This window comes from Phoca vitulina, unplaced genomic scaffold, assembly GCF_004348235.1.
Source record: "Phoca vitulina isolate PV1807 unplaced genomic scaffold, GSC_HSeal_1.0 scaffold26, whole genome shotgun sequence".
NCBI lineage: Eukaryota > Metazoa > Chordata > Mammalia > Carnivora > Phocidae > Phoca > Phoca vitulina.
In genome coordinates this window covers 22,787,099-22,802,907 of record NW_022589729.1, presented here as the reverse complement: position 1 = coordinate 22,802,907, position 15,809 = coordinate 22,787,099, and the positions used below count along the sequence as shown (strand labels likewise).

General features: G+C 51.9%; 1 protein-coding gene across 1 annotated transcript in view; it reads left to right on the top strand.

The window, feature by feature from the left end:
- The window catches only part of LOC116643369 (maestro heat-like repeat-containing protein family member 7), a 28,688-nt gene extending 16,940 nt beyond the window's left edge, over positions 1-11,748 (top strand). The window contains exons 13-21 of the mRNA XM_032422079.1: positions 345-517; positions 1,007-1,144; positions 1,243-1,357; positions 4,189-4,329; positions 5,421-5,579; positions 6,530-6,631; positions 10,001-10,103; positions 10,705-10,764; positions 11,600-11,748. Coding sequence (XP_032277970.1) covers positions 345-517; positions 1,007-1,144; positions 1,243-1,357; positions 4,189-4,329; positions 5,421-5,579; positions 6,530-6,631; positions 10,001-10,103; positions 10,705-10,764; positions 11,600-11,748 — 1,140 coding nt within the window. The remainder of the gene's footprint in view (positions 1-344; positions 518-1,006; positions 1,145-1,242; positions 1,358-4,188; positions 4,330-5,420; positions 5,580-6,529; positions 6,632-10,000; positions 10,104-10,704; positions 10,765-11,599) is intronic.
- The last annotated feature ends 4,061 nt before the right edge of the window (positions 11,749-15,809 follow it).

The following is a 15,809-nucleotide window of genomic DNA, read 5'->3' as shown; positions in this document are numbered from 1 at the left end:
AGTTGGAGGGTTTTCTCTGCCTCGTAGGGAGACAAAGAACTAACTTCTCATTCTGCCTGCGTGAACTTAGGTAAGACAAACACCCCCAGTACCCCCATAACTCTCAACATCTTTGAGAGAATAAAAAACCACCACAATGATGAGAATATTTAAAAATAACGTTCTAGAAATTGCCCCTTATTTTCTTGGCTCACAGTAATTTAGTTTTGACTTGCCCTGGCAGCATGGGCTTTTCTGGGCCAGCCCCTCATGGTGATAGATTATGGGCAGAGATTTCATGGTGACAGGACCTGAGAGTTGGAATATAAAGATGATAATGCCCCCGCCCTCCTCCCCACCCTCAGGCCACCAGGGCCATCCATGAGCTCCTGCTGGAACCGAGTCGGCGGATGGAGGTGCAGACCTTCTTCTCCTCCCTGTTTATGGCCCTGCTGTTCCGGATCTCCTTCCTCGTGCTTGAAGGGGACACGGACATCCAGGATCAGCAGCATATAACCGAATGGGTGGACCCTGTCAGGTACCTTTGGTCTCTGGGCCAGGGTTCCTAGTGATTGTGCTCCAGGACCCATCCAGCAGCCAGGCCTAGTTATTCCCCTGCCACTTGCCTGCCCAGGGCCCAGACACCTTCTCACACCTCCCATGTAGGGCACAGAGTGTGTTTCCCATACACCATTTCAACAAGTCTTACTGGACTTTTTAGAAAAGACTCTTTATTTCTGACTTACTGGGCCAATGCCAAGATTCTATACCCAAGTGAAATCAGTATAATGGATAAAACAGTGCACCTGACTCCACTCCCTACCCTTCTGCTGGCTTCCCTCGCCACCTCAGGGAACCCACATCTCTCTTGGCCTTGGTTTCTCATTTGTAAAATGTTAGCCTGGGTCTCTAAGGGCTGTCCCACTACCAGTGGTTCATGATTTGTGTAGACAGGCAGGCTGCAGGTAAGGGAGAGGAGCACAGATGGTGGGGATGACTTCCTGTCTGCTTTCTGCCTTTTCTCCAGTTCCAGCATAGAGGCCCTGAAGACCTTGATGCTAAGTACCGGGTACGGAGACTATGTGTCTTATGTTCAGAAACTTGGGGCCTGGGAGCTGCTCAGCAGTCCTGAAAGACATTATGAGGGTATCACTCTGCTGGCCAGGTAGGCCTCGCCCCTGTCCCTGGCCAGACGACCTCCCAGCCCGTTGGCTTTCTTCTGGGGCCCAGGCCTGATCCCGAGCATTCTGCTCTCATCGGCAGGACCATGGTCATCAAGAATTGTTGGCATAACCGCCCCATCTTCAGCCTCATCATCAGGATGCTCCAAGAACTGGACTACACGAATCACTTAACGGCCCTCGTGTTTATGACTGAAGTGAGTGGTTCTTGGTGGGAGGAGGTCAGGTGAGGGTGATTCCTCTGGAAGGCAGCTGTACCCAAGGGACACCCCCAGGGATGGCTGGTGGAGGAAGGGATGGCCTAATTTACTCCCCGCCTCACAGAAGGATGGGCGGACACTGTTAATGACAATTAGGTTGCCTGGAGTCACAGGCTTGGAATATACCTGGTGTAATTCCTCCTTGAATCTTAAGGCAGCTCAACTCTGTCCCGACCTTTTGGGAAGACATAGCTCTTTCCTTCAGCTACCTCGACCTCATCAGCCTTTTAAAAGGAATCTTTGCTCAGTACCACTGATTGACTCAATGTATTTTAGCCATTCGACAGAAAAAAGGTGTAGAAAATTTAAAACATATGAAAAAGAACTTTAGTAATTATAAAACCATTAACAGTCACAATACCCAGGGGAAACCACTTTTAGGTTTTGGCCTGAATGGGAGGGGAGGCGGGGGCGCGCGCGCACGTGTTTATCATAGCAGACATCATTCTCTAATACTCTGTATCTTGCTCTCTTTAAGCATCTTCAAGCATAAATTTTAACAGTGATATAATATTTCACCACAAAGATGTTCTATAATTTATTGGACGTTTTGTTTCCAATTTTACACTATTATAAATATCACTGTAGGGAACACCTCTGTGCAAAAGACTTTGGCCATATTCCAGATTATTAAATATTGAATATAAGTAGAAGTGTTGGTTCAAAAAATATGAATGTCTTCTATGATTTTCTACATTAATGCCAAATTACTTTCCAGTAAAGTTGTACCAAATTTTACTTCCACCAGCAGTGTCTGGGAAAGTTTTGGGATTTCTGGCTCACTGTAGCTTTAAATAGGCTCCCTTTAAAATTCAAGCCGCCTGATTTTTTTTTTTTTTAATGGAGCAGGATTACATTTGACCATAACAGAAGATAATGCAGTGCTAATACTGGAATCTAAGCAGATATTCCCCTAACGTGTCACAATGTGTCCTGATGTAGGTTGTAGGGCATTGTCTTGTGGGAAGGTGCCCACGGCCGTGAGCGAGTATGTGCACGGTGGTAGGGGGTGCTAGTATATGCATTCAAGGATGTATGTTATGTTGGCTGAACTCCTGCTGGGGATGTGGGGATGTGGGTGTAGGGTGCACAACTCTGCACAGAAGAAGGTGCCTTAACTCAGTAGGTGTCCAGCATTAGAGGACCTCGTGTCACTAGGAAGTTGTTTAAATGCAGATTCCTGGGCTCCATCCCCAGAGCCGTGGATTCAGTGGCTCTGGAGTAAAGCCCAGAAGTCTTCGTTTTCTGTAAAGACTCCAGTGGGTGTTGCAGTACAGGTAGTCCTCGGACTCAGTTTGAGAAACAGTACAAGGTGCAAGCCAGCGAGGGTGGGGGCGCGGGGAGCACCACAAGATGGCTGTCACTCTCTATAGAGCAGTTCTGACCTCTGGCTGCCTATTAAAATCCTCCGGGGAGCTTTAAAATATGCTGATGCCAAACCACAACTTCACTCCCTCTCCTGACTCCCTGCCTTCATATTCTATTTGAATTGGTCTGGGATGAAGTCCAGGCATCGGTTTATTTTAGAAGTTCCCAAGTTTTAAGCGGTATTCTAGAAATACAGCTAGGACTGAGAACCACTCTAGAAGCTCCCCCAAATGCATAATACCCAACTGAAACAAGTGGACACGTAAATGGCAATTATTTGTCTACCACCCTTACCGGATTTTCGGGCGGAGAAGAGCGGAGGGAGGCGTCGGCAGGCTGGGGAGAAGGCTGGGACTGCACCACAGTAAGGAGATGGGTGAACCTCACCCTCAGACATTCACCAGAGAGCCGGTTTTAAAGTAGAGAACCAATGGGGTTTTATGCACCGGCTAAGACAGCTGAGCACAATCTATAAACAAGAGACCGCAGCTGGGAAAGCTTTCTAGTATTTCACAGCCCTTTACAACTTCCCTGCTTGTTTTGTTACCCTCGGCCATTCCCCTGTGATGATCCCAAGTAGAAACATTGAAAGCAGACAGGGCCCTGTGCTTTTCTTCAGGGCACTCAAGGAACAGGGGAGCTCAGTGACTCTGATTTTCACTGCAACTCTGTGAAAAAAACGTTACTATCTCTGTTTTGTAGAGGATGAAACTGAAGCTCAGAGAGTTTGAGAAACTTGCAGGGCTGCCAGTCAAAGACAGGTGGAAATCGAGGCTCCGTCCGGAAATGATTTTTGCCAGTAGGATCGCACATGTGAACACGGACACACGCTTGTGCATGCGTGCATATACACACAAAAGCACTTTCCTCTGGCTTAAATGTATCTGATTAGCTTTTGTCTTTTACAATGTTATTTCAAATGACATATAAACCCACATAAATTTTACATAAATATACAAATGAAATCACGCGTGCTATTTATTTTATTGTAGCCATTTTTTATCTTTCCTATTTTTGCCTCCTCCCTTCTACTGTATCAGGTCTAGCTACCACCTCTTCCTCTCCCAAGTGTTACAGAGGCAAGCAACCAAATATGTATCCTTCCGTATTTTTCTCCACGGTCAAATAATTATACACAGCTATCTATAAATATCTGGGTGCACTTCTTGCTTTTATCCTCTATAGCTCCCCTCATCAAAGATGCCTGAGGAAAACCTGCAGAATGAATGAATGACCTCTGGAATGATGGAGTGTGAAGTTACCTTTCAACTAAGCTTTGGCCTCTCCATCTGTTCTTAAGAACATTTCTTTATAAATAAATAGGAACCTAGATTCAAAGTCACTGGGGATTTTTGTTCTCCTTGCCCATCATTTCCGTTTTCTTGGTCTCTTTTTATCAGCTGCTCCGGTGCCCAGGTGTGGCCGCCATGGTGGACGGAGCCACCGTCCGCGTTCTGGCAGACTATTTCCACTATGAGGAGCCCGCCATGGTGAAGCTCCTGTTGCAGGTGGTGGGGATCTTTGCAAAGCACAGGAACATGGTAAGATGGGCCGGGGGCCAAGGGTATGCTCTCAAGAGATCTTGTCGCCCCAAGCAACTGAAAGGCCCGGAGGTTCAGTGTGTCATTATAGACAGGGTGGACCACATTCTTGGGATCGGACTAAGGGAACCCTCATGAAGCCAGTTCACTGGATACAGGGGTCAGGGACCTGCGCCATTCATGCTCGAAAGAGAAGGTTTTTCCAGGGGTCACTTCAGAGTAAAGGCCAAGCCAATTCCAAGAGCCCAGGCCATCCAGGTGTCCCAGAGATGGGCACCATCACCAGGCTGCTAAAAACAGTGGAGCTGAGAACGTCTGGGTGTAGGGGGAGGAGGGCTCTCCTCTGCCTTCTCCCCTTTTCCCATGAGGACAGAAGGTCCTCCTGGGCAGCTCCCTCTGACTGCCCCCCATTCACCGGGCCAGTCCCGGTCCCAGCCCCAGGATGGAACAGTGGTAGAGCGCGGCAGAGCTGGCTCTTGTTTGGATCCGCTTGAATCGAAATGCGAGTCCCTTGGCGTAGCAGGAGTAGCTCTCCGGACGTCTCCTCTCCTGAGCCGCCGTCACTCCGCAGGTGCGACAGCTCCACATCCTCCAGCCCCACGTGCTCAACTGCTGCTACTCCCAGGACAGCGACATTGTGCTGGAGGCGCTCGCGGCACTCAGGTGTCTCACCGAGCATCTCAGCTGGCAGCACTCCTCCTCCTTCCTTACTCAGCTCGCCTTCATGCTCGGGCCCTTCTTTGAGGAGGTGAAGCCCTTTGCGGGCTCATTTCCCTTCTCTGGTATCCAAGGGAGTTGGGCAGAATTATCTGGAAAGGCCCCTGTAGCCCGAATGTGAGGCCATTCCGTAAAGGTCTGCTTCCGTGTGTCCTCTGGGGGAGCGTCTGTAAAAGGCGTGAGATGTATCGAGAGCAGACGGCAGTGACAAGGGAGAAGGGGATGCTGTCCGATCACGGATCACTGGGGGGACGGGAGTGCGCGTGGGAGCGTGCGCTGGGAGCGGGGAGCTCGGGGCCCCCGGCCCTACAGGGTGGACGGAGGTGGAGGTGTCTTCCGTGTGTGTGTGTGTCTGTCTGTCTCTTCTCCCCTAGGAGTCTGAGCAGCTGCGCCTGATGGCCTTTGAGACCTACAGGGCTCTCTTGGCTAAGGTCAAGAGGACAGTGCTTGTCTTCCCCTTGAAGCACCAGGTCCTCAACTTGATAGTCGTCCTTGTGCTCCACCTGGAGGATGTGAATATCAGCGTGGCTCAGGTGAGAGGCCAGGCCCTGGAGCCTGGTCTTCCGTCTCTGGTTGTCACGGAAGGTAAATGCTAACAGGTGTTAAGTGCTAAGGAAGGGGCTGTGGCGAGACTGGAAGATGCTGGAGGAGTTGCTTTGGCTCTGACCTTGGCGAGTGGCCGGGAGGGGCCAGATGCGACCAGATGCTTGCACCAGGGTTTTCTCTCCCTCCTGGCTCTCCCCAGCTGGTCACCAGCACACGGCAGAATGCCCTGGGTGGGAAGACTCCAAGGAGGAAAATCCTAGTGTCTGCACAGTGCCTCTGCCTGGTTCTCTGCCCTTGGCTTCATGGCCTTCCCGCCAAGTTGCTCCCTGCACGCTCCTTTGCACTGAATTGAGAACACCCCGCACCACCACCACCAGCAGAGAGGTTCCGATGAAGCAGGACAGAGAGAGCCTGGAATCGGTCCATGTTCTGGGGGGCCAGGGATGTGACGGCAGCTGGGGAAAGTTGCGAAGTGGCTGATGCGATTTGTAACAGGACTCTCGGTTTCCAGATGAGGCTACTTTGCCATGGCAAGGCCCCTGATGGACACAAGTGACGAAGCTGCTGGATGTCTTTGGGGAAATCTGTTTCGGGGAGACTGTTTTCGGGGTGTGGGAAGCCATGCGGTGGGTGCATGAGGCTGGGAGGTGGGCAGATCCATTGCGCCGGCTCTCAGTGTCGTACCACAGCAGCTGGGAAAGTCTTTACGACCAGGCGTCTCGACCTGCTCATCAGTGGGGAGCAGGTGTAGGCAGAGCCAAGCTGCCTAGAGAACCCTGCCTCCCTCCGCACCCCTGGGTCCCTCTGGGTTCCCTGGAGTCTTCCCTCCCTCCAGAACTGGACGTCCTGCCATTGGTCTCCCCTCCTTGTGCCCTTCTGTGTCTTCTCCCAGCCCCGTCCCCGTAACTCCCCATGCTGAACCTTCCTGTCTCTCCAGATCTGCCGGTCTGCCCTCTGCCACACGGCCGCCATACTGGGCTGGTCAAGGCTCAAAGTGATATTTGCCGAGAAAGATGTGTGGACTATCCTCAGAGCCCTGGTAAGGCGGCAGCTTACTCACCATTCTGCTCCATGCAGGGAGGGTGGGGTGGCCAGCAGTCTGTTTTCTGAAGCGTCTGGGGTTTGCAACAGCTGCAGTTTAATAATGAGATGCTCAGTGAGCATGTACTTTGTGCCCAGCACCTTGACCTGGTTCCCGCCCTCCCATTGCTCCCTAATTTGGGGAACTAGACACACAACTAGACAAATTCAGAATACTGTGGTGAGGGCTAAAAGTACTTCATAGTACAAAGGAGGGGTGCCCAGCCCAGTCTAGGACTTGAAGGAAGGCTTCCTGGAGGAGGTGTCATCTGGGAAGAGGGGAAATGGAAAGCAGGATATCACTTAGGCAAAGAAAAGGGATCAGGAGTGCAGGCCGAGGTGCTGCCATACACAGGGATGTGGAACAAAGCACTCACTCCATTCCAGGGACTTTGCATACGTCATCTTATATAATTTGATCCTGAGAAATAAGGGCAGAAGAGCCTGGTGTGTGGGGAGCAATCAGTGGCTTGGACTCATGCCAGCAGGGGCAGAAAACTCAAATGCCTACAAGGCCATGAAGGAACATTAATCAGAGAAGCATACTGGGTGGCCCTGGCAGGGAATCAAAGATCCTGGGGTCCAGCGAAGGCAGTGCTTCTCAGCACGGTCAGGACACTGCACAACCTCGTTCTGTTCTCGGCGTGGTCGGACACTGCACAGCCTGGTTCTAGTACATTCTCAGTAACTCCTCCTTTATCCTGAAATGAAATTCATAGATCATATCATCTACCTGTATAGATTTCCAAAATAAATATAACGCCCTGACTCCAAAGGAGAAATGAAAGTAATTTTAAATAAAATAATGTGTAAATATGTATGTGACACAACATAACATAAATGGCATGACTACATGACATGATATAACATAACATAATGTAATGGACTATAACATAAATAATAGATGGGAGTATCTGGGCCCCATTCCTCTGGAAGACACGATGAAGTAGCTGACTCCTTGACCTTCTCTGTGGAATCTCTGTGACTTGACCTACTACAAATGCAAAATGGTACTGGATTGTTGTGCTGGGGACTCAAATGCCACAAGAAGTGTGGCCTTTAGTGATGTGACTTTCAAAGTGACGAACAATATTTGGTGAAGGTCTACATGACATGAACTACAGTCTTTCTTTGCTTCATATTGTAGATGCATCTCCAGGAAACCCAGTGTGTATTTGAACTGTGAAAAAAATATTCTGTGTTATATAAAAGACAGGGTCAGGTTCTGGGCATAGATAATTAGAAATAGACTTTTGATACAAATACACAATGGGACGTTAGAAATTAGTGTACTCCCTCTCATCATTCTGACGACCAAAAACATCCCCCCCCCAGCTCTATAATTCCCCTGGGACAGTACACTCCCCAGCTGAGAGGGTTGAGAACCAATGGGTTGAGTCTGAAATAGAGCGGGCTCAGTGTTGCTAGATTTTCCACTTTGTTAAGACAAGCAGGAAATCCTGATTTTAGGTGAAATTTACCACATTTTTCTTGGCAAATAACTTACAATGTTTAAAAATTTGTGTGGAGCCAACGAAAAAAGTCTGCAGGCTGGTTTTGGCTCATGAACTGGAGGTATTCAGTCTTGACCTGGGAAGCAGGAAGCAGGAGCTGGGGCTGTACTGTGCAGGGAGGGTTTGGGCACAATAAGGCACAGGACTTCACGCTGTAGGCAACAGGGAGCCACTGAAGTGCTTAAGCCAGTGGTACCATGGTTAGAGAGCTGTGTGCTTTAGACAGACCACCTGTTGCAGATTGGAGGATAATTTCACATGGGACAGGACTGGGGTCTGGAGAGAGAGGATCCAGGGAGAAAAGATGAGGTCATGAAGACAAAGACATGGAGGGATTAGCCAGCGCTGGAGAGCTAATTGATGTGGAGCGTGAAGGAAAAGGTCAACTCTTGGGTTTCTGACTTGGGCGAATGCTGGTGTCACAGACTGGGGTCAGGAATACAGAGGGAGGAGCAGGTGTGGAGAGGAAGATAGTATAGTGGCTTGATTTTGTGCATGTCAGGTTTGTAGAGCTCGGGAGATCTATCCCATTGGAAATAGACGTAATCACCGAATCACTGAGGCTTGGAAAACAGAGCCGTGCTAGAGATACGGATGTGTGGACACTGAGCTGCAACCATGGCTCATCGAAGGAAATTACATAGAGGGAGAAGCATATGGTTCGACATCAGGATCCCAGGAAACGTCAGTTCCAAGTTTCCCAGGAAGGAGACTAGGAAAGGAAACCAGGCCAAGAAATAGAAGAAGAGGAGAGGACGGTGGTGGTCATTTAGGAAGAAGACAGTTTCAGGAAGCGATGAGTGGTCAACAGTGGGTGGTAACAGTAGCGGGAGTCCAGCGAGATAAAGGCTGGATGTGCGTGTTGGGTTTGGACCATGGAAGCCAGATCTGGATCAGCAGCATGGTGCAAGGAGACCAGGTTGCAAGAATCCAAGGGTTTCTCAGGGTAACTTCAAACCTGGGGGAGATGAGCAGTGGATGGGGCTCCATCTCACAGCCCCTTCAACCGGAGCAGTCCCACTTCTGTTGGTTCAGAATCTTAGGTTTCCAGTTAGGATTTTTGTTTGAAGAAAAGATGTTCTACCAAAAAAGGTTTGACAAACCCTAGATGTAGCCTCCTCATTTGAGTACTCAGGCTGCAGTGTAAAAGGGGAGTAGGAGAGTCACTGGGAAGGACACACAGGGGATGGGGTTAGGTCTTTGCAAAAGGCAGAACATGTCATCCCCCAGAACCTTCAAGGCAGGGAATCTGGATGAAGTGTGTGCATGCCTAGGCAGGGAAAGAAAAGTATTAAAACACTTAATTACATGTGGCCCTGCTTGGCTCTGTTTAAATAGAAGGGTGTAGACATGATTGATTCTATTGCAGCCTAGAGCAAATGACCTTGAGATTGAAGATTTTAAGCCAAGACATACAAAAGCAATATTGAAACAACTGGGTTCACTCCTCTATGTTTGGGAGTAGGAGGAATGTGTGAGCAAAAGATTGGGGTAAATCTATTGGAAAGCGATCCCCCTGTCAATCCAGGAAGGCTTCATGGAGGAAACAAGACTTCAGGAGCTAGGGTGGGAGGGGATGGAGATGTAGAATTTTGTTTAAATAATTTATTTAAAAAAATAATCTCTATACCCAATGGGGGGGCTCAAACTCATGAGTCCAAGATCAAGAGTCGCATGCTCCACCAATGAGCGAGCCAGGCACCCCTAGAATGTTTTGACAGGGTTTTGCACCGAGCTGATGTCTCTGGATGGCCCGAGGGGGGCAGAAGGACTGGCAGTGGGCACCTTACCTAATCCAGCTCCTCTTCTTACAGCTGGGGCAGGAGGCAAACAAGGCCCTCTGGTTTCTGAAGCAGTGTATGACTCTCTTCAAGAGCCCACAGGCCCCCATCCGCCAGGCAGCCATACGGTTTGCAGGTACCACTTTCCCTCTTCTTGGAGCCACTGTGTCCTTGTCCCGGAGTCCTTCAAACAGCCTGAGGACCTGGGACACGAGGATATAAGGGCCTGAGGTAACATTGGAGGTTGGAGGGGCTCTTTGTGGAGCTCCCAGGATCATTCCTGCGATAGTCCGCATATTCTCCACCCACCCCTCCGTCTCCACCTGTTCCTCCCCCTGCAGCAGGCTCCTGGTTGGGTTGGGTGACCTTTCCTACAGCGGAATGGGCCACGTCCTGGCAGACCAGGCCAGCAAAACTCCCAAGGGGCGGGGCGTCAGGGTGTGGGCGCTGCTCCCCCATGGCGCTCAGAGGCTGGTGAGAACTGCTTCATGTCACCCCAAGGAAAAGTGTCTTTACAGCAGAGGGATCCCCTCTGCCTCCCCCAGCCCAATTTGCTGATGACCCTCAGAGGAGAAGGGGAAGTAATTTCTACTTGTGGGAAAACTCTAGACAAGGCCAGTTAGGGGGAGCGAAAGACAGAGGGAGGTATGTATTTTGGGGAGGGACACAAGAGCAGGTGCAGCTGGGGTCCTGTGGTCCTCTGTGGGGCCCCTGAGGTGCTCTGTGTGCCCCTGTAGGCCAGATCATCCAAACCCTCGACGCGGAAGAGGCCAGTGATATTGAGGAAGTATACGCAGGTGAGTGGTAACCCAGTCACGACTCCTTGCAGCTTTGAAGGCTCCTGGTGCTGGTGGGGAAGTCTCAGAAATGAGGGAAAATGGGCACGTGGCTGACAAAAGTGCTCACTGGAAAGAATGAAGAGGGAGGCTCGTCTTTAAGGCCTTTAGCTTTGGGGTGTCGGCCAGAGCCCTCCTGCTCCTCATGTTCCCTCACTGACCCTCACCCCCGTTGAACTCCAGGCCGTTCAGCAGCCATTACAGTTCCTGGAACTCTTGATAGGAGGGCCATCCAACTTTTTTCTCACTTGGGGGACACAGGGGTTCCCAGCCCTTCCCTTGTGGAGCCGCCGGGACCGCTCCCACTATAGTCCCTCTGAGACCCGCTGCCCCCCGCCCCACCAACGCCATGCTCTTCCCTTTCCCTCTGTCCCGTCTCAAGCACCCTATCCCCGCACTGCTGCATCCATCCCCTGCTGCTGCCCAAATCCCTGACTGTAGCTCTCTGCGAAGCCAGAGCACTTCACCCATAGCTATTCTCTGGAAAAGAGGAGGGCAGAGGCGATCAGGAGGGGGGTGGCGGAGGGGGCCGAAAAGGTTGGTTGTGGAGGCAGGACGAGAGGCAGCTGGCCTCCCGTCTCCCTGAGCCCTGGGCGAGTACGTCATCCAGCTTGCCACTGAGCAGGGTGGCCTCCCAGTGGGAATTCTTGCTCGTATTTTAAAAGCCCAGTCCCCATCTCGCTGTGCTGCCCCCGTCTGCCAGCCGACCTGATGGGCCCGCCGGCGGGGCCCAGGCCTCGCGCCCAGCCCAGCAGCCTTGCTTTGTTCCAAGCCCCTTAGCAGCCTCCGTGTTTAGCCCTAAGGTCCATGCGGGAAGACCCCGACCCCATGGTCAGCTGCCTCGCCACTCAGACCCTCTACATCCTGGAAGCCCAGGAGAAGCTGCTGGTCAACACCCCTACCTCCTGCTTCTGCAGCAGGAGGCCTCGAAAGGGCTACTCCTGAGCCTGTGTCCTTGGGGCCTGGCCAGGGCGGATGTGACCATGACAACTGTGACGGGGGACCAGGCTCCCGAGCCCCGCCTGAGAAGTGGATATGTGCCCCCGCAGGCCCTTTGTAATAAAAGGACGAAGCATGAGCTTCTGTGGAGTTGGTGCTTTCTGGCCTTTCCACTTTGTTCTGCGGGGCAGGGCCATTCACTGTGAGCGGCCTCCTCTGCGGCGACCATCTGGTCCAGGCTGGCCTCTCCCAGCTCCGCACCCCCCGCCCCACCACCGCCACGTGCCCTTCTCCCGTGCAGCCAGGGGATCGGAGGCCGGAGCGTGGGGACTCTGCCCATCAGCCTGAACCACAGACTGGGGGGAAGGGGGATGCTGGGACAGGCGAGGAGCTCTAGACTCTAGCTGTGCTGGGCAGGGCTCCCGGTGGCGGGTGACAGAGTCCCCTCTGGCAGGTTTAAGCAGGGCAGTGATTTACCGAAGGGCATTAGGCAGCTCATAAAACATCCCAGGAGATCGGAGAGTTTGGATACCACCCGTCAGGAACAGGGCAGCTCTGTAAAAACACCGGCGTGGCTGTCCCTCTGCGCAGCCCAAACCACAGCCCAGGTGACATCAGAAGCTCGGCCACCGTGTATCTAGAGAGCCAGATGTTTCCTCCTCCCACTCCAACGGCTGAGCTGGCTGAGGACCATCTCCCCGGGGCTCCCGTTGGAACCCGTCTAACCCAGGGCCTTCCGACAGTCCGGGAAGTTTATCCTCAGGTCTACGCAGGGTCATTTGCTGCTCCCATGCCACCCCCCACCCCCCACCCACCTCTGAAGTCACCTGTTCCCCCTGACCTTCAGTCAGCCAGGCCCCTCTGGGGACAGAGGCAGTAACCAATGTCCTAAAATGTAGGCTCCCCCATGGTCAAACCTGCTCGGACTTGGACGGAGCTCGGGCTCTTGCCCTGCCATGCCCAGCCTTTGCCGCCTGCATGCAAGCCCCAGGGACACGTGCAGTCCTCCCCTCGCTCACCCTCGCCACGGCCACGCACCTCCCCCTCTGTGGTGGCCGCGCTCCTCGCAGCGCTATCTTCACCTGGGGACAGCCACTGGTGTCACCTGGTCCCGCTCGCAAACCTCAGCGGCAGGCAGTGTTAAAGCCCAAACGGATGTCTGCATTGGCCAGGAGGCTCTTCTCACGCATGCGCCTTGGCCTGGCCCCTGGGTCCGCTATCAGCGGACCCCTTTATAGATGGAGGTGAGTGAGGAAAGCACAAGACGGTGGTGCACTCATGTTCCCTTCCCTGCCCTCCAAAGCACCATCGGGTCCATATGTCAGGATAGGATCCACTTCAGAGACTGTTCTGGTGCCCCCCCCCTCATCACCCCCCTCATGCTGGTCAAACCAAGTTTAAGAGGCACGATGGGAAGAGACCACATGGGGGGAAGGAATCTCTGTCCTGGTAGGATCATGGCCAACTCTGCTGGCTCCTCTGGGCCTCAGTTCCTCTCACCTGTAAACTGAGAGGGTTAGAAAAAAACATCTTTGAGGATGCCACCCAGGTTGACAATTAAATGACTCCCATCAGGGGCGCCTGGGTGGCTCAGTCGTGAAGCGTCTGCCTTCGGCTCAGGTCATGATCCCAGGGTCCTGGGATCGAGCCCCGCATCGGGCTCCCTGCTCTGCGGGGAGTCTGCTTCTCCCTCTCCCACTCCCCCTACTTGTGTTCCCTCTCTTGCTGTGTCTCTCTCTGTCAAATAAATAAATAAAATCTTTAAAAAAAGAATGACTCCCATCAAATTCTGAGAGGTGCTAGTACAACCTAAATAGTATTTCTCTCCTTCACACTGTTTGGTTTCCAAATTTCCTTTAATAAGTAGATACCACTGTTATAATTTGGGGGGAAAACCAAATCCCACAAAAGGACAAAAGAGCAAGATCCTTTAACCTGGTGTTCCTGCCTCCCTAACCCTCAGCGCTTTGGCATCTTCAGGGTGACCTGAGTTTGGAAAAACCACCTCTATGGCAAACCCTCTGCAGGGAAGGGGAGGGGCACAGTCGCAAGGTAGAACCAGTTGGCTGGAGTCCATCCCAGGGCCCAGCTCCTGACAAGGTCAACATCTTCTGGACCTCTATTTTCTGGTTTTTACCCACACCCCCACAGGCCTGCAGCCGGCCACGCCCAACTGTCACTTCTCACGGTCAACAGCGGGCTCTGTCCGTAGGGTGGGATCCTATGTAAAAGAAGGACCTGTGGAGAGGAAGGGTGGGACCAGACCAGGCGGGAGGGTGGGGCAGGGAGAGTGGCGTGGGTAAGGCTCAGTCAGCCGGCCAAAAACAACCGCCCTCGGAAGCCACCGCTGCTTCCCAGGGCAGGGAGGCTCCAGCACCTGCTGGAGGGCCTCGGGGGAGATCAGGGCAACTCCGCCCACCTGTGTCCCCCCTCTGCGGCCCAGGGTCCCCTTTCACTTGCTAAGACCCTTCTGTTTGAGGACCAGGAGCCTTTTGGGTGGAACCTCCCCCGGGGAGCCTCCCACCTCCAACCCACAATGACGTCTGCCTCCTACAGACCCACAGAATTCACCGGCTGGGTCACCTGTCAACAGCCAATAGCCGTAGGTCTAGATAAGCAGCAAGGACTGTGTAGGTTGATAGAGCAACTTGGTTTCATATTTGGAAAACACAGCAGAGAGACCCTATTGTGTTCACCTTATAAAAATCAGAAAGTAAAGCTTCCAAGATGGTCTTGGCGGGTGACGAAGATGCAGGTGGTCCCCCAGAGGCCACGATGCCCAGGGATGGGCCAGAATCTCCGGGAGTTGAGGGATGTGAGCTGTGGTTATCGAAAGGGAAGGTGACAACTCCGTACAGGAAAACTTCGTTATTTAGTGACATTTCATAACTCACCACCTCCAAACATGCCTATTCTTTCCTTACTTCCTTCACTCATTCATGTACTCATTGTCTGTTCAGCATCTGTCACCACAAGGCACTGGGAGGGAATATGGAAATAACCAGAATGAGATCATTAGCCTAAGAAAGAAAAGAGGGTGGGCTTTATGGTATGGGAATTATATCTCAATAAAACTTTTATTAAAAATGTTTTCTCGAGAGTGAAACCTGACAAACTGGATACTTGCACGCAGAGCTAACATTGGTTCACTGGCGCCACGAGGCCTCGGGGACACAGTGAATTCTGAATGAAGCGCAATCTAAAATTATATGGGAGCCATGGATTCCTGAAAAACAGTAGCAACAGGTCAAATATACTGAGTTATAAGCGTGAGAGTAGCTCAGTTGTCCAGGAACAATCCCATGTCTTCTGGGGGGAAGAGCACATTATGGGTTTGCTTGGCATCCCCTTAGACCTATTTTTATGTTGAAAATAATGAGACTAATAGGCGGAGACAGAGCATTTTTAGGGCCTTAGGAAAAAAAAGGGAAATAGGCATTTTTAAAGACGGAAAAGCACTGATCTAGAAACAAAAATCAAGACCACGGTGGAGCTGTTTTCTTCTATGAACTTTTCATATTTCTGTCTTCTCTTCATAAGTGGCAAGTGAAGGAAGTACGTCTGGTATGCATCATGCACGGCGTCCTCCAGGCTCTGGAAAAGGCACTTGCTACGTTCGTGAAAGGACACGGGTGCTGTGGTCGGGCAGGTCTGGGTTACAGTCCTGGCTCTGTCCTCACCAGCACTGATCCCGGACACACCACTTCCTCTCTGAGACTTTGCCCATTTCAGAAAATGAGAGCACCACCTATCACACAGAGGGAGTGAAGATCCAAGGAAAAATGCCTGAAATAGTGCCTGGAATACAGTGGGTGCTCAGTAAGCGCTGGTGCCCTCTTCCAGCTAAAGTACCCATCCCAGGGGACAACAGAGAGTCTGCAGGGAATGCAACACTCTCAACACTGCTCTCTCACTGAGCAAGCCCCAAACTCGCAGCCCAGGAGATTCTCATCAGGCTGGGCCCCAGCCCCAGGGGCCTGCCCCACCTGCCCCAGCACCAACCTCCCACCCCAGAGAAAGGCCACCAGCCAAAAGCTGGCAGCTCTCAGGAGCCACACCACGACAGA